Source organism: Podarcis cretensis (assembly GCF_951804945.1).
Source record: "Podarcis cretensis genome assembly, chromosome: 7".
Taxonomy (NCBI): Eukaryota; Metazoa; Chordata; class Lepidosauria; order Squamata; family Lacertidae; genus Podarcis; species Podarcis cretensis.
In genome coordinates, this window is record NC_137176.1 from 38,126,344 (window position 1) to 38,151,166 (window position 24,823).

At 44.2% G+C, this 24,823-nt stretch overlaps 1 protein-coding gene across 1 annotated transcript; it reads left to right on the forward strand.

Annotated features, from left to right (window-relative positions):
• The first annotated feature begins 72 nt into the window (after window positions 1-72).
• On the forward strand, window positions 73-20,095 carry DIPK1C (divergent protein kinase domain 1C). Its single transcript, XM_079982972.1, has 4 exons — window positions 73-481; window positions 10,958-11,635; window positions 16,482-16,646; window positions 19,467-20,095. Exons 1-4 carry the CDS (start codon window positions 302-304, stop codon window positions 19,707-19,709), a joined length of 1,266 nt encoding a protein of 421 aa, XP_079839098.1. The 5' UTR covers window positions 73-301; the 3' UTR covers window positions 19,710-20,095.
• Window positions 20,096-24,823: the final 4,728 nt, after the last annotated feature.

Genomic DNA, 24,823 nt, shown 5'->3' on the forward strand with positions numbered 1-24,823 from the left:
GGGAAGCAAGCGAGGAGCGCGGCTTCCCCGGAGGTCAGACGCGCGCCGCGGGAGGCGCCCGCCACCAGACGCGCCCGCCGCGCTCCGCCCGTGCGCTTGGCTCTTGGCTGCACGTTGCAAGCCGAGCGGGCGGTCAGGTCGCGCTGGAGACTTCGCAGGAAGCAGGGAGGCAGCCCGGGGAGCGCAAGCGTCGCTGATGGATCGCCGGGACTCTCCTGTCTGCTGCACGGGCTAAGGCGGGAATCCCCTGCAGCAGCAGCAGCAGCAGCCCGGACGGGCGGGCGGACGGAGTGTGCAAGGCATGCCCGCCTGGAAGCGCCTGCTGAGAGCCAGGCTGGGCAGGCGCTGCTCCGCCGCCTTCTGCCTCTTCTGGGCGGCGTGCGGGGCGGCAGGGGGCGTCTTCTTCTTCTTAGCGCGCGGCGGCGTCCTCCTCTCCGGGCGCTGCACCGACGAGCAGAGCCACAGGATCCTGGCCAGGCTGGTAGGTGGCCGGGGACGGCTGCGGAGGGGAGAAGGGGAGGGTGGCCCGAGGGCGAAGTCCAGGGGAGCCCCCTTCAGACCGAGCAGGAGAGACCCGTAGTCGGGGCCAGGCTGTTTTGCGCCCTAGGCGAGCCCAACTACTCGCACAGACAAAGCACACACCCCGGGCGGGGGGGAAGCTAACTACAATTGCCCAATTGTGCAGGGCTTACCTGCTTCCCTCCTCAACATTTTATTCAAGTTGGCCCCCTTGGATAGAACAAAAACTGATCTGTATAAAAATGTGCCCCCCTAAAGTGTGCGCCCTGGGCGCTGCCTCCTTGGCCTCATGACAGCACCCGCCCTACCGGCAGCAATGCCTTACTATCTGAGGCCAGGAAGCCGGCAGACTGGTGAGCGTGGTGGAGAGGAAGGCGAGGAATCCCACCATAGGCATAGTGGCAGAGGCAGTTCTCGGTTTGCCCCTATCCTTCTCCCTGCTGAATTCTACTGGGACTCAGGAGGGAGAGGAAGCTGACAGGCAGGGCCACTCCCTGGACTGGTTGCTAACTAAGAAGGCAGGCAGGTGAGGGCAGACCCGGTTGGCTTGGGCAGGGCCTCCTTGGCCCAAACTGACCAACCTTCATTGACTCCACTGCCGAAAATGACATAAGGCTCGGCCACACTTCTTTTCTGGTCCAAGATTTGGAACAAACGTCAACCAGCAGAGAACCAGTTTGTTCCAATTCAGCCTTGAATGGCAGGTTTACCCAGAGAAAGCGGCAGGATGAGAAATGGCCCCCTCGGACCTGTGCCTCAAAGTCATGGGGCAAGCAGAGGAAATCTCAGACAAAATAGGGGTGGCTGAGCCTGTAGATGCACCAGATCCCACCTCTGGATGAATCCTATTTCAGAGCCAGGCGGGCTAGTAGACATCATGGGAAGGAGGTTGAGTCCTGGTGGGCAGCAGCAGCAAAAGGCCAGGTTGGATCAAAGATGTCAGAATTAAACATTCCCCCATGACATTTTCTGGATGTTCTGACCCATGTGCCTTATAGATTGCTTTGCGGCATTTATTTCCTGTCTTCCAAGATGGCTTGTGTGGTTCTCTGCTCTCTTTTTTATCCTTGCATTAACCCAGCAAGGCAGATTAGACAGTTTTATGCTTAAACATCCTAGTTTAATAGAAATATGAACCTGCCTGCCTCTCGGGGAAGGGGCGCAGCTCAGTGGCAGAGCAACTGCTTTGTATCCAGAAGGTCCAAGGTTCAATCTCCAGGTGAGACTAAGAATGAGCCCTGAAACCATAGAGAGCAGTTCCAAATAGACAATATGGAACTACATGGAGCAATGATTCAATCTGGTATAAAGCAGCTTCCTATGTTTATAGTCCAACACTCTATCCGCTACATCATGCCACTTCTCTATTGCTTGGGGGAAAGATGGAGCTCAAGGCCAATTGAACTTAGTAAGACTTCACTTCTGAATAAGTGATCATGGGATAAGCTGTAGGCATTGATTTAACAGAAGACTAAGAGTGAAACAGGAGTGTGGATGGATAAAAGACCATGAGGGGGATTAATAAAGTGGGTGGAAAGCCTAATGTTTTTGCAAGAATTTCGAGCACTCTGGATACTTACTGTGGATACAAGTGCTTAATTTGTAAAATGAGAGGTGCCTGGAGTTTTTCATGATTTTTGTTTGAGAATAACTTGGTTCCAGATGTTAGGAGCTGATTGTTACAACTCAGTGGTGGGGAAGGAGGACATCTCCACATGCTGCCAGAAAATCCAGAACTCCTGGATTATATGCAATTGGCAAGCATAACGTGAATGCAAAACAAAAACAAAAATCCTATATACACCTATACATCTAAATAAACTTTATTAATTTTGTTAGATGTTGTAATACTAACAGTGTAATCCCATGCATTTCTACTAAGAAGTAAGTCAAACTTAGTTCAGTGTGACTTTCTTTGAAGAAGGTGTGCTTCAAATTGCAGTGTTCTATTGACATTCAGTGTTCAATTGACATTCAGAAGTGCTTTTTATAAACCTATCCGTTGTGTGTCAAGTACAGTACCAAGGATTGAATGTATAAATGCAGTCCGGAAGTGGTGAGACACGAAACGATACAAGGGCACACATTATCTAAAATCTGTTCCTTTATCAAGGTGGTCTGCATTAAAGGTGTCTCTCACGATTAAAATGGCACACTCAGTTTTCAAAGGAGCTATGAATTTTGGTAGAGACTGAGACACATGAACTTTCTGTGCAGCCAACCATTTGGTACATCAACTATGTACCAAATGTTGGAGAAAAGTGGGGGGGGGGGAATAATCCCCACCTTTCCAATAAAGCTAATGCAACAAAATTTTCTCTTGGATTTTTCTTGGATCCATCCTTGCTTATGCATGTCCGTGAGACAGCCGAGTTCAGGACTGCTTTCTGCCAATGGTATCTGAGCCTCCAATTGTACTTGTTTCTGAAAAAATCAGACCTAACCTCAGACATTCATACCTTACGATTCAGTTGCATTATTCCATTTGTAGTAAGTCCAGTTGCACTCAAGAGGACTTGCTTCTAGATATGTATAGGATCGCTTTGTTAGTCATTCCCCTCCCCTTCAGGTAGATTGCTGCAATTCACTCTACATGGGGCTGCCCTTGAAGGAAGCCTGGAATTTGGTTCTGGATGCTGCAAAATGTCTGAGGATGGCAAGATGGGCTGTGTTAGGCCATGTTAGGCAAGAGGAACTATAATGAAGCGATTAATAGGATCGTGTTAATTGCATCGACACAATAAACATAATGTGTAGCTTGGCCCAGAGTTAAGCACTTATAAATCCCATTGAAATAAATTGGATATAAAAATACTTTGGGTTATATCCAGTGTTAGCCCTGTTTAGATCAGACCCCTTGAGATTAATGGACATGAGTAACTTAGGTTCATTAATTTTAGTGAGCTGCATTGAACTGAAGTCTTGTGCTCCCAGAAGCCAGCACAAGTCCCACCAGGGCAGCCGGACTCCTCCTTCCCTATGCAACCTTTACCCATGTTGCCCTCCCCAAAATCTCTTTGGGAGGGTCAGGACAACCTCCAGAACAGGACACAGAACAGGGAAGGGAGATTGCTCCACCTGGCATGCAGAAATGCATGTGCCAATGAAACAGTTGCCTTAGTGCAGGGCTTCCCAAACTTGATTCTCCAGCTGTTTTTGGACTACAACTCCCATCATCCCTAGCTAGCAGGACCAGTGGGGTTTTTTTGGAATTGTAGACCAAAAACAGCTGGAGACCCAAGTTTGGGAAACCCTCCCATAGTGTGATATTTAATTCCACCCAGTGGGTCTGCTTAGTTGGATACAATCCTTTGGTTTGGCTGGGTTAAAGGTAAAGACAAAATAAAAGAAAAAAATTCCTTCCAGTAGCACCTTAAAGACCAACTAAGTTAGTTCTAGGTATGAGCTTTCGTGTGCATGCACACTTCTTCAGATACCAAGTGTGCATGCACACGAAAGCTCATACCTAGAACTAACTTAGTTGGTCTTTAAGGTGCTACTGGAAGGAATTTTTTTCTTTTATTTTGTTTTGACTATGGCAGACCAACACGGCTACCTATCTGTAACTTAAAGGTAAAGGTAAAGGGACCCCTGACCATTAGGTCCAGTCGTGGCTGACTCTTGGGTTGCGGCGCTCATCTCGCTTTATTGGCCAAGGGAGCCGGTGTACAGCTTCCGGGTCATGTGGCCAGCATGACTAAGCCGCTTCTGGCGAACCAGAGCAGCACACGGAAACGCCGTTTACCTTACCTATTTATCTACTTGCACTTTGACGTGCTTTCGAACTGCTAGGTTACGTTTTCATAATTTTGTAGTGCCAGTAGCATAGTATTCTTGGCGGCAATTGTTCTAGGGAATAGCTTGTTCCACATTCACTGCTTAATTTTAAAAAATCGGGGGAAACATGTAAGATGCTGTCACCATGTTATGCCACAAGGTGCTATGCCATTCCCTTACCTCCACTGTGCCATACCATAGTTAATAGATTATATAGCCAATTCTGGGTTGGTGGCCCGTAGATGATAAAGGATCATGCTTTTGAGTAAAGACTAATGGGAGCCAATGAATCCTTGATGTCATGAATTGGAGATTTGTGAAAGTATTGGCATGAAAAGCACTAGGAGACGAGCAGCCCATGCTGATGGAGTTTTGCCTGTGCTTTGAGGAGGGTGGGGGGGCGTGAGGGAAACAAGCCAGGCTGCTGATTAAGGGAATCGTCTGCTGCTTGCAAAGCATTTGCCACTGTGACTGCATCTTACACCTTTGAGGCAGCAGTTACTGTCAATTAAAGAAGACAGAGCATTCAGCTGCCAGGTCTAGCTGATAAAACGCAGTAAAAGCAGACGGGGGGAAGGCAATTTGTATTTTCTAGTGAGTTTTCAAGGCAACTGTGTAGGTGGGCATTAGGCTGCTCAGCTCGAACATCTGCAGTCCATATGCATTAACTTCCCCTGATAAAATAAGAGGATTTATTATTTTAAGATAGCTGGAGGAAGGTTTGCTCTGTTTTGTCTGTGCGACAACACATATCTAGAAAGTAGGAAAGTTATTCCAATGTTTTCCTAGCTTTCAGCTGCATAGTGCATTCTTCCTGAGCATATAATATAATAAACAGCACAAGGGGCAAAATAATTTCTTGCTGGAAATCTGATGCAGCCTATAAAATGCCCTCTCTGCCCAGTCTACACCCAGATTAAACCAGAGCACCTGTGTGTCGAGGTGAAGTATTGTGTTTGAGCTGTGACTTACAAACATTTTCGGACCAAAATATTGTGTAAGGGATTGTCTCTCAGCTTTACAAGATGAGCATAGAGGGTTAAATAACAGGCCAAATTCCTTTATTTGCAAAGGGCTTTTGTCAAATGGGAAAGGAAGCCTAATGGAAATTAAATAATCTATTACGGTAGCAAGCTATTGATGACTATAAATTTTCCTGTGTTGTGTATAATAAACGAAGACAAATTATGTGCTTCTGCAGCCTTGCCAACTTCTTGGAAAGAGCAAGAGGATGAATTCTTTCTATCCCTTCTCCGTGGCAGGCAGCTGCAGTGCTGGATACCTCTGAGATACAGAATATTTTCACAGAATATTTTCCATTTCCTCCAGAGCTCTGCTAGAGCTCCAAAACAATTTGGAGGTATCTGACATAGCTTTGGGAATCACATCTGCATTATTCCCTTTGGCCTGTGTCCTAACTTGGATTCCAGAAGCAGAAAAGTTATTTGCAGCCTCATCCACAAACCAGATAAGCCAGAGTGCTGCACTAGGATTTAAGCCAATTCAGTTCTATTAACTCCAAATAAACTAATTTGGTGGGGTTGGGGGGTGCCTGTAGCTCTCTAGTTGTCGTTGGAGTAAATTCCCTCTCATCCCTGACTTTGCTGGCTGGAGCTGATGGAGTCCAACCACATCTGGAAGGCCACAGAGTCCCTATCCCTGAACTAATTTGTCTTACATTCTAACAGACCAATTTAATTGGTTCCCAATTAATCCATGGGAAACTAACCTTGTGTGTTTGAAGTCTAGTCCTCAGAGTGGTTGCATGATTTCTTTAAGAGAGCTTTGTTGTTTACTCCTGACTCTTTGCGATCGCTGGGAAGCTTTCGGATCTGTTGTTTATTGAGCATTTATGCTGATATGTCCACATCAAACTTATGCGGTGGTTATATGACTGACACTAGATGTTTATTGAGATTCTTCCTGATATGTTCGCATGGAGGCCACACAGCCAGTGAGAGTTATCCCACCCTTTGCAGTGCAGTTTCCCATCACTTTTATTATAGGTTTTGCAGTTAGAAAAGTGACTAGATGATTGCACTAGAAAGGGAGGGAAAATTTGTGCAAATAAGCAGGCTCCCTGGAAGCTTCCTCTTTCACAAGTAGAGGTTGGGGAACCCTCCAGATGTTGTTGGACTCTAACTCCCATCAGCCGCAGCCAGCATGGCCAATGGTTAGGGATGATGGGAATTGTAGTCCAGCAACACCACAGGGGGAGATGCCAAGGGAGCACCAGCTCTTACAAATATATAAAAGGGAAATTGATTGCTTTAGCGATTGGCTATAAAACGGATATTCTCGAATTTACTTCCATCTGTCATGTCGTACTGCTTGCATTAGTGAATGGCTTCAGGCAAAATCAGTGCTACTATTTAAATGCAGTTTTTCGAGTCTCTGCACACAGAAGTCTTTGCAGGCGTAAGTAAGATAGCTTTTACAATGGCATGTGCTGCGGTACTCACATCCATTTGGTTGAGCTACAGGCTTTCGTGACCTTAGGAGAACTTGGCTCTGGAGATGAGTAAAGTATGCAAATTTCTCTCTGAAAAGGGCTGGGACGCATAGCGATTTGATATGCCCTAGATATAATGGATGGATATAACATTTCAAATGATTGTCGGTGGTGGGGATGGGGGAGAGGTGGAGATGAAGAAGGAAAATAATATCTGAGCTCACAGGTGTTTGATAAAACCAACATGCCAGGCGTTCAAGACAAGCTGCTTTGGGTTGTATCCCGTGAGGACTTCGTGCTGCTTGAAAGCACTTCCAAAGTTGGACACTTATTTTGTTGCCAATTCAGCCCTGATGGCTGAAGAAGCCTCCACAAAACAGCATGGGATGCAGGGCTACGGTGGGAGGTATGGTGGAATTGGTGGACATCAGGGTTTTGTGGAAGTGCCAAGCAACATTATGTTCAGCCTTCCTCCCCCTTTTAGAACTGTAGAGTTGGAAGGGACCCCAACTCTAATCCACATTCTTGCTCTTTGGAACCCAAGGTGGGTTACAATGATTTAAAACTCAGTTTCAAAACACAATTAAAACACACACATACACAATCTCAAAAAAAGAAAAAAGGCTGGGTCCTGAAAGTATGCATATCACAGGTGTTGAAGGTCAGGATTAAGAGGTGCTACAAACCTACTACAGAGCATTATGATGGCCAGTTAAAAGTATATTCGAGCAACCCAAGCAAGGAAAAGGAATATCAGTTAATTTACAAAAGTTGGTATTCAAGTAACCAATCACATTGTAGCCATTTACTTGCTATTTTGCGACGATGGTAGCAAGGCTGATCCCAAATTTAGAAAACTTGGGGCATTGCCGCCACTGGTGGTGGGTGGTGTTCTCTTCAAGATATAACTGACTGATCTGGTTATCAGGAAGAATATTTCACCCAGGGGAGAAACTCGGCAGAGCACGCAACAAGTTCTACTCTACTATTTGTGGCTCCCAGGAGGACTCAGGAAATGGTATAAAGCAGTGTTTCTCACTGTAGCTCCCTTCTGACCTCATTTCCTTCCTGTGGCCCACCCCCTGTCCTACCGGTAGAAAGGTAGCTACTTAAATGTTTTGTTTGTAAATAGAATATAGAATAGAATATAATTCATACAAAATACAATTACATTTAAAATATATACTTTTAAGAATTTCTCGACCAATGGGACCCTTGTGCTTGTTGACCAGGAACAAGCTTTTTTTATATCTGGTTCTATTGTGTGAGGGATAACTGAAGATCACCTCTGTCCATTTTGTTAAGGCGGTTCCGCATGAGGCTGAGTAACTCTTGCATGCAGCTACGTACCTCCTTTCGAAGTAGTGCTCGCATGAAGAAACAGCACACCCTCATAACTAACATTGCTGCAGCCATACACCTTGCCTGGGACAAACAAGATGCAGGCAGCTTAGTGCATGCAGCAGTAGGGTGTGGAAGTGGGAGAGAGAAGGAAGCAGAAGTGACGTTGCCACAGAGGGTGCATGGCACTGCATCCACTGAGAAGCATGCTTGTTTCTCTGTTCACTCTACTTTTCTGTTTTTTGTTCTCAGTCACTTTTCTGTTTTCTTCACTTCTCATTTTCCTCTGTGGCCTCCTAGTCTTATGCCATGCCCCCCCCCCCCATTTATGCAGTTTTCACCTGTGGCCCCCTTGGAATACAGTGGTACCTCTGGTTATGTACTTAATTTGTTCCGGAGGTCCGTTCTTAACCTGAAACAGTACTTAACCTGAAGCACCACTTTAGCTAATGGGGCCTCCTGTTGCCGCCACGCCGCTGGAGCACGATTTCTGTTCTCATCCTGAAGCAAAGTTCTTAACCTGAGGTACTATTTCTGGGTTAGCGGAGTCTGTAACCTGAAGCGTATGTAACCTGAAGCATATGTAACCCAAGGTACCACTGTATCGGGGGCAAGCGGTCAGGGGACCATATGGCCCCCAGTTAGGAAACACTGGTTTAAAGATAACTGATACAGTTCCTCCATAGCACTGTTGGAACTATTGGCTCTCTCATAGGAGCATGCAGAGTTTGCTTCCAAACTTGTATCTGGGAGGCTTTTGTGTGAAGGCAGCATTTCTATGTGCTGTGTGTGGAAGGGGGTGGTGAGGCATAAAAGCTGACACACCATCGCCATTGTTGGAGATGAGCTGAGGCAACTTGGCGTATGATAAATATAAAAACACGGGGCAGTATTCAGCTCCTGTATCCCTTCAGCACAAGGATTTCCGCTTGCACAATGGGATTCCCTCTCCCTTCCCCTGCAAGTGCCCTGCACCCTCTGCTCCAGAGCGTTGGGGGAACCCCTAGAACAGATTTAGGGGTTGCACAGGGGGAGAGCATTCCATTGCACAAGCAGAAATCCTTGCACTGGCAGAATGTTTTGTGAACCCTGTGCTGGATTCTACCCTTATATTCTGTACGTAACCTGTGCCATTTGGAACTGCTCCAGATTTTGCTCTCTCCATCCCTCGCATGCAGAGTCCATAGCCAATAGAATGTAAGCTGGCAGAGACCTGGGAATGGGATGAACTGGCAGGAGAAATATGAGAGAGCCTCGCGGGGCTTGCATTTTCTGGGGTCCAACATTCTCTCATGTGAAAATATATTGTGGGAAATTCCTGGCCTGAAGAATGGGGTGTGTGGAGGGGAAATTAACGCAGAAGTTGGTATCAAGCCACTAACTGGCTGTCTGATTTTCTTCATCTTCCACCCTAGCCCACGTCGGTCATCTTCTCCTCCAGAGAGTTGCCTGGAATAGACTTTGCAGCTGCACTTCTGGAAGGTCTGAATGGACACAGTTATGCAGATTGCTTATACTCCTAGAAACAGAGGGATGGAAACAATTATGGCTGGAGGAAGGGACTGGCAGGGGAAATCCTGTTTATTTATTTATTTTGGTGCATTTGAGATGACCACATAACTATAGAGTCCTGATTTCTTTTTTGTCTCTTTGGTCATGAACTGCAGAATTTGCAAACCACACAAATATGTCCCATCATACCTTTTGTCAGTGGACTTACCAGCAGGTCTTGATTAAGAGACTGCCCAGCTTTGTTGTACAACAAGCATGTGGTTTTTGTTTCGTTTTACAAGACCCTGCATATTTTCAGCTTGGCAGATAACAATTGCTCTAATGCCGTCACATTTTAGGATGTACAGAGGCAGATTGTAGCCCTGAATTCTGTGTGGTCACAACTCCCCATGCATTTCAGTTGGTCCCACAAAATGTTTTCATAGCAAGTTTCTCCACCGCCATAAGAAAACCCGTATCATAATGCCTTACAGCTGTTTATCTTTATCACTGCTTTTAATCATTGTGTAAAATTTTAGGCTTTCTGGCAGCCAGTTTTATGTGTGGCAAAAAAAAGTGGATGTGTCTGTGTTTTGAAGCAACAGGCTTCATATTGCTCTCTATGATTATCTGAATCCTCAACCACCATGTGGGTGTACAGCAAAGGCACCAGGCCCAAAACAACGAGGCACATTTTTATGTTTCTTTACACATGTGGCAGAGAGAAGGAGAAAAATGTTTCCAAAAGTACAGACCAAACTCACCCTTGGCATAGGATCCAAAGGAACCTGAACTTAGGGTGTCTCCTGACAGTATTTTGTGGGAGGGATTCAAGTGCATACTAGAACTGCATGTAGGAAAGTGACAGGGAAATGCATTGGAAAAAGTTGGGTTGAATGAATGGCTAAGGGGCAGATGTCAGCCTATCAGAATGAATGCTCAATGAAATTCGGATATAAATTAACCAATACACAGACTTTGTGTAAGCAAATCGGGATGAATGCTCAATAAATGGGCCATCTAGAGGGAACCCTTAGAGCAAAAGTACAGAGCTTAAACAACATGAGATACAATTTACTGACCTTTGTGGGCTGTCTGTTTATGAGCTTGCTACCCTCGAAACAACAGCTAGCAAGAGTTTCCTGGGAGTTTATGACCTGTCAGGTCTGCAGGAAAGATGGAACAGCAAACATGGGCAAACATCTCCATCAGACTTTCCTGACACCTTTGCTGTGTGTTACTTTTGTCTGTGTCATGGAGAACTTGAGTATGTAAAGCTCCTGCAGGGATATGTCCTCTTCCCCTACTCTTGATGTGACTGGAAATGGTGGCTTTCTGCTGTCAATTGATTCTTTCTTTCTCTCCACGTTTCTCCAGTGCCTTGACTATAGAAAAGGAGCCTTGACAGGAGACCTTTGTGAAGACTTGTGTGTGGCACAGAAGTTGATATACAAGCGCTGCCTTTATTACGACAGAGGTAAGAAGGTCATCCAAGCTGACTGGAGAGGCCGCCCAGTGATTCTGAAATCCAAAAATGAAATCTTCTCTAGCTACCACCACCTTGGCTTTCTGGAGGAAATGGAACCGCAGGGTATTCCAGAGGCAGAGCTCCTCCTGATGGTCGCTTTGGAGATCAAGAATGTTCTGGGTCTAGAACTTCCTAATAACACTGTGGTGCCTTTGTGGACGAAGGGGAGGGGCCCACACTGGAAAGCGCAGCTGGCTAGCATGTGGTCCCTACTCCAACAAGAAGAATATATTTACTTCAGTGTGCTGCAAGACTTCAGTAAACATATCCTAAGGGTCATTGGCTCCTGTGGCCACTTCTATGCTGTGGAGTACCTGACCGCTGGGCATACCTGGCACAAAACACTCTTTTCTGTGGAAGATGCGGTCGGCGTTTCCTTTTCTGGGATTAAAAGCAAGGCTAAGGCCATCACCGAAATTGCCATCAGCTTTCTGGATATGGTAAAACATTTTGACAATGACTTTTCTCACCGGCTTCATCTCTGTGACATCAAGCCGGAAAACTTCGCCATCCGAAGTGATCTGACGGTAAGTGAGGACCTCAATGTCATTACTGTGGTTTGGGTACATGTAGCATGCAACTCATAACCAAAGGAGGTCTTCTTCTCCATTGATATCCCATATGCAGAGCCCTGTGTCACACAAGTGTTCCCAAATGTTGACTGGCCTTGGAAATTTGTCTGCTCAGAAACATTCATACCATTCATTTAAAGCACATGGGTTCTCCCCCCCCACAAAAAAAAACAACTATGGGAATTGTAGTTTAAGGGTGCTGGGAATTGCAGCTCTGGGAGGATAAACTACAGTTCCCAGGATTCTTGAAGGAAAACCATATACTTTAAATGAATGGTGTGGATATGAGCCAATGACTGACTTGATGAATCTATCACCTATTTTGTTGTCGGAAATCACTTGCCTTCTGCAAGTGGGTCCTGCATTCTTGAAAAACTGCCTCTTTTGCAACAATATGTTCTGAACAACAGAACAAGATGTTTTTTGACCATACGAGCTATGTACCAAAAATCAAATAACATATAGAACAAGTGGGACTTGCAACAAAATGTTGCAGTGTGAAGTATTCCTGTTCAGAGTTCTAGCCTTTCCCGGGATATTCTCTTCCTCCACTCTATTTTTCCCAACAGAGACTTAGTGTCCTATGGTCACTGAGCACACTTGATTTGTTTTCCCTCCCTGTTCTTTAGTGTTTTCCCCCTGAAGATTTGTGTGTGTGTGTGTGTGTACTTCTGCTAATTTCCAGGTTCCCAAGCTGAGATCTCCATCTAGCTGGTGCTGTTTTAGCTACAAAATGGCTAGAACTTCCATATCTTGGAGAGTCAAGTACTTGCCTTGAGCATCTTCTAGAAGTCTGCTGGCTTATAGCTGACATACAACATCGAGATCGGGGACAGAGGATGCTTTGAGAAATTTTGTTATTGATTTGATCCATTGTGAGCCTTTGGTGAATAGAAATCCAATTCAATACTGGCCCTCAGCTTATATTTTTGTGAAGATGGAGCCTTCTATAGAAGGCTCTTCAAATCATACTCTCAGTTTAACTTGGAGCAAATTAATTTCCTCCTGTAGAGTGAAAGTAGAATATGTTCATTAACACGGCTGCCAGCAGAGCCAGTATTTATTAAGTATGCACAAAGAACTTTGCACTAGAACGTGCTGTGCCAAAGGTTAAGCGTGTGGTGATTTAAAGGCATAGGTGTGTTTTTACTCTCCAATTTATTTTTGTGTTTGTTCAGGTATGTAATTAGAAGCTAGGGAATGGGTGGGAAGCAGCAAAAAAAGTGTGAATTATTAAGTGAAAGAGATTTTGTTTTTTAAAAAGCTCTGCTTACCATATGTTAAATCAGATTCAGCACTGTCACTATATAGTGCCACTTCATTCGTTTGAGGATCTCTTCTACCTGATCAGATTACAACAGCATCCTTCACCCATAGGGAACTGCTAGCTATTCACCAACGCCATGCCTACATGGTGCTGTCAGTTCTGCCCCCTGCCTGCCCACCCTGTCATGCCCCTCTTCAAGTCAGAACTGTTAGTTCGCTGGCCACCAATTAGTGGTGGTAGCCAATGACTGCCTCCTGCTCCATGCTGTGCTGGTTGTGTTGCTGGTATAGTCCTATTGATTGGACCCAGACTGTGATTCATTGCTTTGTAGGTCCGTGTCTGAGTCTGTCCCTGAGTCATAGGGCAAATGTCAGCTTTGGTGCCATCGCATCTCAAGCTTATTCAAAGGGAAATGAGTGGTGGTGAAGTTAGGCTTGATAGCGCTGCCAAAAAAGTCCCGAAGAATAGTGTGGGAAAGCAACCAGTCTCATGAAAAACGTATAACTTATTCCAGCAAGTGCCAATGCCTCGCCATTTGCATTAATCTAATATACATCAGGATTTGCAGTTGGAGGGCAAACATGTAGAGATCACTCTTGATTTCTGGATACACCTCCTGGGACTAATACCAAACTACTGATGACTTCCTTGTTGCATCTTTGTTGTGTGTGTCTTTTGTTGACTGCTTTTCGGCACACAAATTGGCCCTGAGGCGGCCCCATGCTTGGCTAGTCTGCCAGCATGAGTCTTCTGTGTGTAAACTAATGGAATGACTGGTATATTCTATTTCTTTTCTTCGGCAGCCTGTATAAAGCTGAGTTTCAGCCAGGCTACCTCACATACGGAAAATAAAAGGCAGGGCACGCACATTAAGAAGATCTGGCCCAGTTTTGTGCCTAATAACAATCCACCAAACAAAACCCAGTAGCTGGAATTTTTTTTTATCAGTGGACCCACTTAAAAAATTAGGAGCTCGATGAAGTTAGAGCAAGCTGCAGAATGCTACATACTAGATATGTTTCTGATATTGCCTGCATGAACTTGTGAAAGGCCCCAGGGTGTGTCAGTCTTCTAAAGCTTTCCAATAAGTCTTCCAAAAACGCTTTGAGCTGAGGTCTGCTCAGAAAATGAGAGGGCCATTTCAAGTTCAGTACTTTCACCCCGTCACTCAGACAACTGTGGGTTTGAAAGCTGCCTTTTCTTCTCTCACTCCCCACTACTTTAAATGTTGTTGTTTTTCAAGTGAAAAGAGTGTCCACTGTAGAAAGTGTTGTACTGACAGCTTGGAGACTAGAATTCACAGTTCACATTATCCACAGAATGAACATGAAGTTGGCAGGCAAATATCATTAGAAGCACTATTATCAACTCCTTTTGCTTTAAGGGTGTAATCCTATACTGAAAATCTGCTGGCTGAGGGGCAACAGGATTTTGCGGCAAACCTTGCTGTGCTGGCCGAGTGCCAGGTATGCCCCTGAAACCCTCAGAACAAAGTCATAACAAACATCACCACTACCCCTCCAACCAGCTGAACTGAAGGATTCCAACCTTCTCAATCTATTTGCAGTTTGTGGTGTATTCTGGACAAATTTTAATCTTTTTCTCCCCTTTTAAAACCAAGAAAGATGTGCGCAGAACAAAACGTTAATATCAATTTTGTGAGGGATGGCTATCCCGGCCCTTGATACCTGGCATAGTCTCTCCAAAGCAGAGCCCTTATTCCTTCTATTGTTTGCAAGCGCACACTCACACACACATTGTCAAAAGACTTGGGTTGATGAGGCTCACAGTTCAGCAGTAGCTCCACCTCAGCAAGTTGCAGTTGTCTACATTTCTAAAGCATTAAAACAGGTGAGGAACCCTTGGCCCTCTAGACGTTGTTAGTCTACAGCTCCCATCATCCCTGACCATTGGCCAAGCTGGCTGCGGCTGATGGGAGTTCCAAGTCTAAGAGCATATGGAGGACCAGAGTTCTCCTATATCCCTGCTTTACAATTATCCCAGTTCAGAAGAGCAGCACTGATGTGGGTATGTGTTTATTAGGGGATGTTAAATTCAGGTTCCCACTCAGCTCTCACAGCGTATTCCTGGGCCACTCACAGGTTCTCCTTCCTAATATCCCTCACAAGGTTGGTAATAAAAAATGGGGTCAAAGGGTATTCTGCTTTGAGCTCCTTGGAGGAAAGGTGGACTATACATAAAATCTCAGCACAAACCTTTGCTAATCTAGAGGGTGGAAATAGCTTACTTATTTGGATTTTAAATGGTTTTCTTGTTGTTGCTCCACAGCGATGGAGAGTATCTGGACTTGGGGAATCCTCAGCAGTTGATGCTACTGACAATGGAGAATGTAGCATCTCAGAAATAGGTTAAATACTTGAAAAACAGACGTAATGGAGCAGTTCATGAAGCAATTTCATTTTTTCATAGAAGGAATGAAAATATTTTATCTTAATAAGTTGAAAATGACCAAAACTCTAAGTTTACCTGGTGGCATGGTGGTGACTCCAGAAGACCAAAAGGATGAGGTCTGTGCTATAGATGCACTAGAAAAAGAAAGTTAAAAACCCACCCATAGTTGTCATGGGGACAGTGGAAATAGATTCACAGACAAACACCCCTAGGCAAACAAACAATAGCTGCAGCCACAGTAAATGAATGAATTTATAACATGAAACTCTGCACTTGATCAGATGCTGACTTTATTTTTATTTTTTCATGATTGCCAAGCTTTATTTTAACGTTTTTGCTCTAATGTGTTAGGAATGTAGCAGATGTAAAGCATGGAACAGTAGGAGCCAGAGGGGAAGAGAAGGAGAGAAATCACCACAATTGGAAGCAAATACTGTATTATTGTCTCAAGGGGGGTGGCTGTACGTCCACTAAGTCCAGCATCTAAAATTACCTAATTGCACACAATGGGTGGGCCATTTGGTCACCTGAACACAGGAAGTTCTTTTATACAAGGTCAGGCTATTTGCCCACTGAGCTAAGCCTCTTATTTGGTCTCCTCTGGCTGACAGCAGAACTCCAGGCCTTAGGGAGAGGTCTTTCTGATCCTTTTAAATAGGAATATCAGAGACTGAACCTGAGACCTTCTGTATGCAAATGATGTGCACTACCGCTGGGCTATGGGAAGGGTCAGCTTCCTATTGGACTGCTGCTGTTATGCCTCTGAGGGTGGGGCTTGCTAGAACAAATGGAACAGAATTTATGTCATCACAGGAACCACTCCCCTTGTGAAGGAGAATTGACCTACCTTTTTCCGAGGCTGCCATTTTCGCAGGGATCTCCAAAAAGAACTTCCCCTCCTTTCACGCCAAAGTTGTCTGTTACTCATGCAATTCTGTTTCAAGCCTTGGTGTTGCAGAGCTAATCAGCGAAAGCTCTTCCACGTGTAATTTCTAATTTTCTCTTGCATTCATCTCGGAATGCTTGAATCAGCAGTCTTTAGGGCTCAGGAACAACGAGAGCAGAAAAGTGGCAATTTGCACGGACTGTTGTCACCCTTGAATGCATTATTCTGGTTTGCAGGTGGTGGCTATTGACGTAGACATGGCTTTCTTTGAACCGAAAATGAGAGACATCCTTGAGCAGAACTGCACGGGCGATGAAGACTGTAATTTTTTTGATTGCTTTTCAAAGTGTGACCTGAGGAGCAGAAAATGTGGAGCAGAGAGAGCCAATAACAACCTCCAAGTGAGTGGCTACGGGCTTATTTGTCTCCCTTACTGGATGCATGTCTTGACTTTAAAATACCCATGAAAGTGCAAGTTTAAAATAAATGATGCTGCGAGTGACTGTCACTTAAGGACTTATTCACACATGCATGCACACCACTCGCTGACTGCAGCTCCAAGCAGTAGCTTCCATGGATGAATAAGCTTTCACAGATGTAATCAACGCAGGCAGAGTTTCGCATCTTGCCGCATCATCACCTCAAGCAGAGTGTGTTTCAGTGAAGATGAGTGACATCTAAAGTGGCAGCGTTCCATGGCTGGTACAGGGTTGCTGCCAAAAATGGCACCCCCATGGCAAATTTTGCTTACTGCCGTAACATCAAGTGATACCACATTGATGCAGTGTCACTGCTTTGTCAAGATAGCTAACTTCCAACAGTAGCCAAAGGTGTTGCATGGAGGGTAGGAAATCTCACATTGTAATGGCATTGCATCACTTGTCAAGTCCTTCTAAGTCCCTTTCACTCATCATAGTAAAGCTGGGCAATATCTAGTTTTCAGCATTGTGATATGTCATCTGCTAAGCGTCACAATATAACAATATATCATGATGTTGGAAATAAGGATGTACAATAGTACCTTGGTTCTCAAACTTAATCCATTCCAGGAGTCTGTTTAATTCCTAAAACCATTCGAAAACCAAGGGGTGGCTTCCGATTGGCTGCAGGAGCTTCCTGCATTCAAGCGGAAGCTGCGTCGGACATTCGGCTTCCGAAAAACATTTGCAAACCGAAACACTTCCAGCTTTGCAGCGTTCAGGAACTTATTTGTTCGGGAGCCAACCCGTTCAAGTTCCAGGGTACCACGGTAACTATGTAGAGATGAACAGAATAATGTGCTGGCAACTGCTACTACTTAGGGGTCTAAAACTGATACATTTTTACTTACTTTTAACATATTGTTACAACTAAAACTCTTTAGTCAGGAACTCAGCTAAGTTGCCTTCTTCCGCTTCTGGTATCGACCTTATCCAAAGGTTACTCTCCCGGTTCCGCAGTTCTATCATGGAAAGGTAGGTCTGGTGTTCACCTACTTGTTTACTGAGTGGTCTTACCTCTTGTTCCAAATTTCCCAGTCTTTGGCTAGTATCCTCAGCCAATTTCCGATTTTCTGCCGTGGCCTCCGTCAGTTCTCCAATTGCTTGTACGTTCTGTGATACTTGTCCAGTTAATCTATTTAAACATTCTGTGTTTTGATCAATTTTAGCTGTTTGCTCATCAGCTTTCTTATCCAGAGATTCTACTCTCTTGTCCAAAGATTCCAGTTTTTCGTAGATTTTCTCTAAAATAGAAGCAGTTGCTCCTGAGGCCATATCTTACAGTTGTAATTGCTCAGTTTCTCCCTCCCCTGCTTGTGGCCGAGAAGCAGCTTCTTCTTCTGAAGGCAGAGTAGGTACAGATGATCTGCGTGCCTGAGAGGCTGCGGTTAAAGTTGTTAAAGTTGTTTGTCTAGTTTTTGGTCCCTTTTTTCTTGCGCCACTCATTCCAGAGTTATCTAAAAGTCAAGGTCAAGCTGAGTTGTTCCCATGAGAAAACAACAGCCCAGATGGTAACAGTCAAACAGGAGGCCGGGAAAGGAAAGTAAAATAATGTCACTGCTGTAAATCCCGAATCCTCTAGGGGGAGCTTAAAATGTCTTTAGGGAAGAGATCAATTCTGGTAAAATTGCTAAAATCAAGTTTAAAGTCCAGGAACCTTCAATAGCAGGTTTTAAGCAGAGTTAGTATTAACAGCCACATTGTTTCAAACAGTGCAAACTGGTATTTCAAATGATGCTTCAAAGTAGCAAGTCCAAACTCCCTCAGATTGTTGCAATTTTTAATTCAAAGTAACCAAATCTGCAGACTGACAGCTCAGTTACTCAGGCAGCTCCAGAACCTGGGTTTCTTACTCAAATTATATTTCCAATAGAAGAAAGGTATCACGATGCAAGTAAAGAGCATAAAATCAAGTGCTTAAAGTCCTTGTTTTGCTTACAAGAAAGTTCAGCGGTTGCTCAGATCGATTAGGTTAAAAAATTCTTTCTTTGCCTCCACTCCTCCAGCTCTTTGCTTTGAAGTTCAGTGACAGCGGAAGACGGACTTCCTGTTTTACGTCGCTCCGCTTTCAGCCAAATTCAATAATTTTTAGTCTCAAATTTTGTAAAGTCCTCTTTACTCACGGATTGTTGCTTTTCCAAATCAGAAGTTTCAGGAAAAGAGGTCAGCGCTCACCGGCAGCAGCAGCGCGGCTTCACTCCGTAGCTTGCGAAACGAACCACAGCGCCGCTACCCCCTCCCCGCTCCGGAGCCCCTTACGGGGTTCCTTCAACGTTTCAGGGGTTGCTTCTGGCGCCCGCCGGGTCCCGAGACCACAGGCTTTTGCTGCCTGTGGGTTTCCGACGTGGGTCTCCGCTTCGCCGTAGCGGACGACCCGTTTCCCACGGAGCTTCCTCTTCACAGAAGGAAGAGGACCGCCATTGCCGTTCGCGCCGCCTCCGGAAGTCGTCTTCATGCATTCCTTAAATGCCAGGAGAGAGCATATACACTCCTTTTGCAAGTAAGATGACAGAGTGCCCTATAGTTTGCAGTTGGTTTAATCAACCAGAGAGTGCAGGTTTCCTGCTTCCAAAGAGCCAAAAACATTAGAACTTATTACTGAACTTAGATAAATTATATGACTTAACAATAATCTAGTCACATCAGCAAAATATATTTTGCATGAAGATCTTAACCTTAAAGTTGGATGGGACTAAAAGATCTTGTGTGTGAATTACTGCTTCTCTCTCTCCCTTTCCATAGGTCATCTGTGAAAAAATATTCCGGCCCTGGTTTTCTCCCAACTTCATGGGATCTGCTATCTCCTTTCCCCTGCAGCTGCAGTTACAGAAGGCAGTGCAGGATTGTGCAGAAGCCAGCACCAAGGACACTGGCCATCATCAGAGCCATTCTTCACATTCTCTTTCTGAGTTATACCATTTGCTTCAAGCTAGTCAAAAGGAACTTCAGAAATCCAGTAGCTACCCTCATCAAATTCACCAATGATTACTATTCAGGGAAGAAGGACTTTATGTTTTTTTCTTCTTCCATTCAATAGAATTAATTACCACTTAATGACTTCTGACTGTGCTTTTCAAAACTGTGATTTGAAGAGGTAGCGTGTTTATTATTAATACTCTTGGAAATGCAAAATCATTTTTATTGGACTCTGTTTTTGCTTCATTCCTGAACCCATGCTGCTTCTCCCCTGCTGTTATTTTGCATTATATTGTTTATCCAAAAAGCAGCAGCACCCGTCCAAACTAATGTCTGACCCAAGGGTGGAACAACATTTAAATTTCAGATGTGCTTTGGAGATGGAAGGGGGAAGGGAGAACAGCTTTGTAAGATTAATTCAAGTTTGAAAATAAAAAGCTGGGGTGGAGTGGTCACCTAAATACGGTAATTAATGTTTTATTCAATAGAGATTGTAGTAGTAGTAGTAGTAGTTTGGATTTGATATCCCGCTTTATCACTACCCGAAGGAGTCTCAAAATGGCTAACATTCTCCTTTCCCTTCCTCCCCCACAACAAACACTCTGCAGGTGAGTGGGGCTGAGAGACTTCAAAGAAGTGTGACTAGCCCAAGGTCACCCAGCAGCTGCATGTGGAGGAGCGGAGACGCGAACCCGGTTCCCCAGATTACAAGACTACTGCTCTTAACCACTACACCACACTGTGTAGACTAAGATCTTTGTTAGCAAGAAAAGGAAAAGATATTGGAACAAAGGATAGTTTTCTCGCTGCCTGCCACCCATCACTGTTTAAGTCAGAATAGACTTACAATAAAACTGTTTTGCCCATTGATTACAATAAAACAGCATCAAGGCTACAAAGGTTGGGATCACAAGGCAGGGGTAAGCTACCCTGTGCCCTCTGTTGGACTACAACCCCCATCAGCCTCATCTAGCATGGCCAATGGACAAGGATGATGGGAGTTGTAGTTAGATTAAGCACAAAATTGGCTATCCTGCGTACCTCATCCCAAGTTCAGCCTGGGCCATTACTTCACTATTTTAGTGAAACTGCAGCACTGATTGAACCAAAGGAATTGGCTCTTCCGCAAGGACTGCGACCAGAGTCAAGAAATAGGATACCTTGCACTTGGCTTGTCAGGTCATAACCCAGAGTGGTGGTCTAATCCCAGGAAAGGTGGGACACTCAGCAGTTGTGGCTTCTTCCACCTGTTTCTTTTCAGTCTTTTTAAACCCACCTCTGTTCCTCCTGCTGTGGATTAGAGATCAAGTCCTGCTTATTACAGTAGGTGAACAAGAGGTTTGGTAGGGTTGAAAATACAGACCAAGTTGTTGAGCTTTATGGGAAAAACAAGAAAAATAAAATCCATTTTTTAAAAATGGAAGATAGACAACAACGGCACTGCCAGCATGGGCTGCCATGTACCCGGATTTTCCCAGACATTTGACACTGCTGCCGACTGCAGTATTCAGGATATGTCTGGGAAATTCTGGACGTATGGCAACCCTAGGTTTGGGCAGAGGAGAAGACATGGCTACAGAAATGCCTCTCTAATTTGGAGTTAAACCATCAAAATGAGTTTCAGCCTCCTGCATCTTAGTTAGAATTGTCTGGGACAGGAGTTCATCAGAAACCACCTGAACATCACAGAATTGCCACCAGTGAACCTCTGTCCAAACAACATCAAAGGGAAGTTTGCATCATTATATTGTTCCCGAATTGCCTCAGACCTCCAGCAGACTGGAGACTGGTTTAGCAGATGCTTGTGCACAGGTTTTTAAAGAAAAATGAATGAAAGCATGCATCATGACAGTGTGGGTTGTCTGGTAGAGAGGAAGGATTGAGAACCATGTCCCACCATGTTTAATTGTCAAGGGTAGGCACTGATTGTGTATTGCACTATCATCTTGATGACAGTAATCTGTGACACAAATGAGGGTGAGAGAGGATGTCAACATAACAATATTAATAAACGTACAGAAACTGCCTTCTAGGGAAAGAAGCACTAGGTTTTTGGACAGGCTACTGGGGAAAAACCGCAATCCTTTCATATCCCTATAATATACAGGAGGCTTCCTCAACCTTGGTCCTCCAGATGTTTTTGAGACTACAATTCCCATCATCCCTGACCACTGGTCCTGCTAGCTAGGGATCATGGGAGTTGTAGGCCAAAAACATCCGGAGGGCCGAGGTTGAGGAAGCCTGATATACAGAGTGCTGTTTTTATGCATACTACATCTCACATGAAGCATAGATGGAAATGCTATTGTGTCTAATTTAACTGTGGAATTTGGGGGAGAAGAATGAAATCTGTGCGCATAGGGGTAATTCTGATTCTAAGGAACACCAGCGGCACCATCCTAAGCACATTTAGTCAATGGCAGTCGCTCTGAGTCAAATGGGGCTTACTCAAAAGTAAGTGTGCCTAGGATTGTAGCTTAAAAATACTATACCAAAAAAGAAAAACGACACTTGAGTTTTGGAATAAAATCTTCTATTTTTCATAAGATCGCCAGTTCTTGAGAAGATTTAATAAATGTAACTACATATGGCAAATTTCTTCAGCGCCTTGAAGCTGTAAGCTGAACAGTGTCACCTCATGGGTGTAGATTATGGCTCTGCACCACAAATTCTTTAGGTGTATTATGTCTACTCCATCTTGCCATTTGTCCATGAGCACGGTCCTGTTAAACTATTCCTCACAAACTTTTCATTAGCAAAGCAAATTAATTATTTGTGTGTACCTGCAATACCAAACTGGAATTCACTGATTTTTTTAAAAGGAATTATGCAAGTTCCAGTTGTTGAAAATGTGAGCTTCATAATAGTAGAGCACTTGGCTCAGAAAGCACTCTGTTGCCTGGTGGAAAATAATAGAGCAACTCCAGGCAGCTGCCTGGAAGACTTGGCTGAAGAGAGGGCACTTGTCACACTTTCCACCAGACGAGGGATTGTTTCTTGAAACTGATTAGTTTCTTTGGCACTGTGCACGTTTGTGAGTAAAGATCATCTTAATAGCTGCCAGAACCTCATAGAACCCAGATGCAGGCCCAAACAAGACATGGGATAAATGTTTGTTTTAACCAATATCAGTCTCAGTAACCTTTGAGTTTGAGCAGACGAATAATGGAAGTGGGTGGGGTTGCTTAACCCATCTCCCCTGGCCATTTTCTTACTCAAAAACCACACACCCCAGCTGTTTTTCCATCTGCAGAGGAAAAAATATGCAACGGTGTGCTTGATTTTAATATGGCCCTTAGGAGATGAGTTTCGTAGAATCTTAGAGTTGGAAGGGACCCAAGGGTAATCTAGTCCAGCCCCCTGCAATACTGGAATCCCAGCTATAGCATCCATGACAGATGATCATTTTCACCCTCATACAGTTACAGATAGGTAGCCGTGTTGGTCTGCCATAGTCAAAACAAAATAAAAAAATTCCTTCCAGTAGCACCTTAAAGACCAACTAAGTTAGTTCTTGGTATGAGCTTTCGTGTGCATGCATACTTCTTCAGATACACTGAAACAGAAGTCACCAGACCCTTCTATATAGTGAGAAGGTGGGGAGGGGTATTACTCAGAAGGGTGGTGGGATTGGGTGATTGGCAGATAGCTGTGATGAGCCTGTTGACGACTCTTAACGACTGCAATAGGTCTTACAGGAAAAAGCAAGGGGTGAGAAGGTGAGACCTGGTCTGAACAAAGACATTGGATTCTTATCTCATTATACATGACAACCCCATTTTTCACCTTCTCACCCCTTGCTTTTTCCTGTAAGACCTATTGCAGTCGTTAAGAGTCGTCAACAGGCTCATCACAGCTATCTGCCAATCACCCAATCCCACCACCCTTCTGAGTAATACCCCTCCCCACCTTCTCACTATATAGAAGGGTCTGGTGACTTCTGTTTCAGTGTATCTGAAGAAGTGTGCATGCACACGAAAGCTCATACCAAGAACTAACTTAGTTGGTCTTTAAGGTGCTACTGGAAGGAATTTTTTTATTTTGTTTTCACCCTCATAGTGCATGAGCCCTTGAACATCTGGGGCTTCAGCCAGCAATTGACTGGAGCTGTGTTTATGGTAGACTCAAGTAGCGGCAGGACTCCAGGGAGGAAAAAAAGTGAGAAGTGTCTAATAAATTTGATTTACTTGGAGAAACAGAAACAACCAGTCTAAACTTGGCAGTTGGATTGTAGCACCCTGCTTGTGGTTAACGCTTAGCTGGAATGAAATATTCAACGCAGCAATAGAGAAATTAAAATAATAATTTATTTGTCAGACAAATAAATATGAGGCACAGTGGTATATGGTTACCAAGCTCTGGCCTGGCCTCCTGCCATTCTGGCCAGCACTTATATTTCCTTAATCCAGCCCCCTTGCTCCTCCTGTGGCTGCCTCTGTCCAATCAGCCTGGTTGAAATTCCTATTGGCTGTTTGCTAGAACCAATCACAAAAGATACACCCATTTCCTTCTGTCCTTTTATGGGAAACAAAAAGCTATATATTCTTCTATCTATAAATGACAAATAAGTAGTAATATATCTTACATGTGTCTCAACAAGGAACCTTAATTACCAGCTCACCTCGCCCTATTGCCCTCCAAAACAGATGGTTAATCTTAAATTTTTATCTTAAACAGATGTCAAGGATCATCATTGAAAGATCTCCTTCCTTTGGAGGTCTCTAAACAAAAGCTTGACAAATGCTCTAATGATGTTTCCTGCTTGGCAAGGGGGGCTGGGCTGGTGGCTGATGGCCCCTGTGATCTCTTCCAACTATATGAAATAAGAATCTAGCATAAGGATTTAACATTTCTTAGCTTCTAATTCCTTTGCATAATTACATTTAAGCCAATATATTTAATACATAACATAAATAACCTTTTAAAAGGAAAAGAAATCTTAAAAGGATCTCAGTTTAAGAAAGAAACAACTTTAGAAAAAGACTTCCCAAAATACTCTCTTTCTTTCTGCCAGCTAGACGCTTTTCCAGTGCTCTTGACCTTTGAACCTTAGGAAAATATGGCTCAAGTTTAATGGGAGGCACATGGTTTTATTTTACTATTTACCCACTCTTAATTATGTTTATCTCTTTTTTTATCTTCTGTAATATGTAGGGTCAGTGTAACCTTGGCTGTCAGCCTGT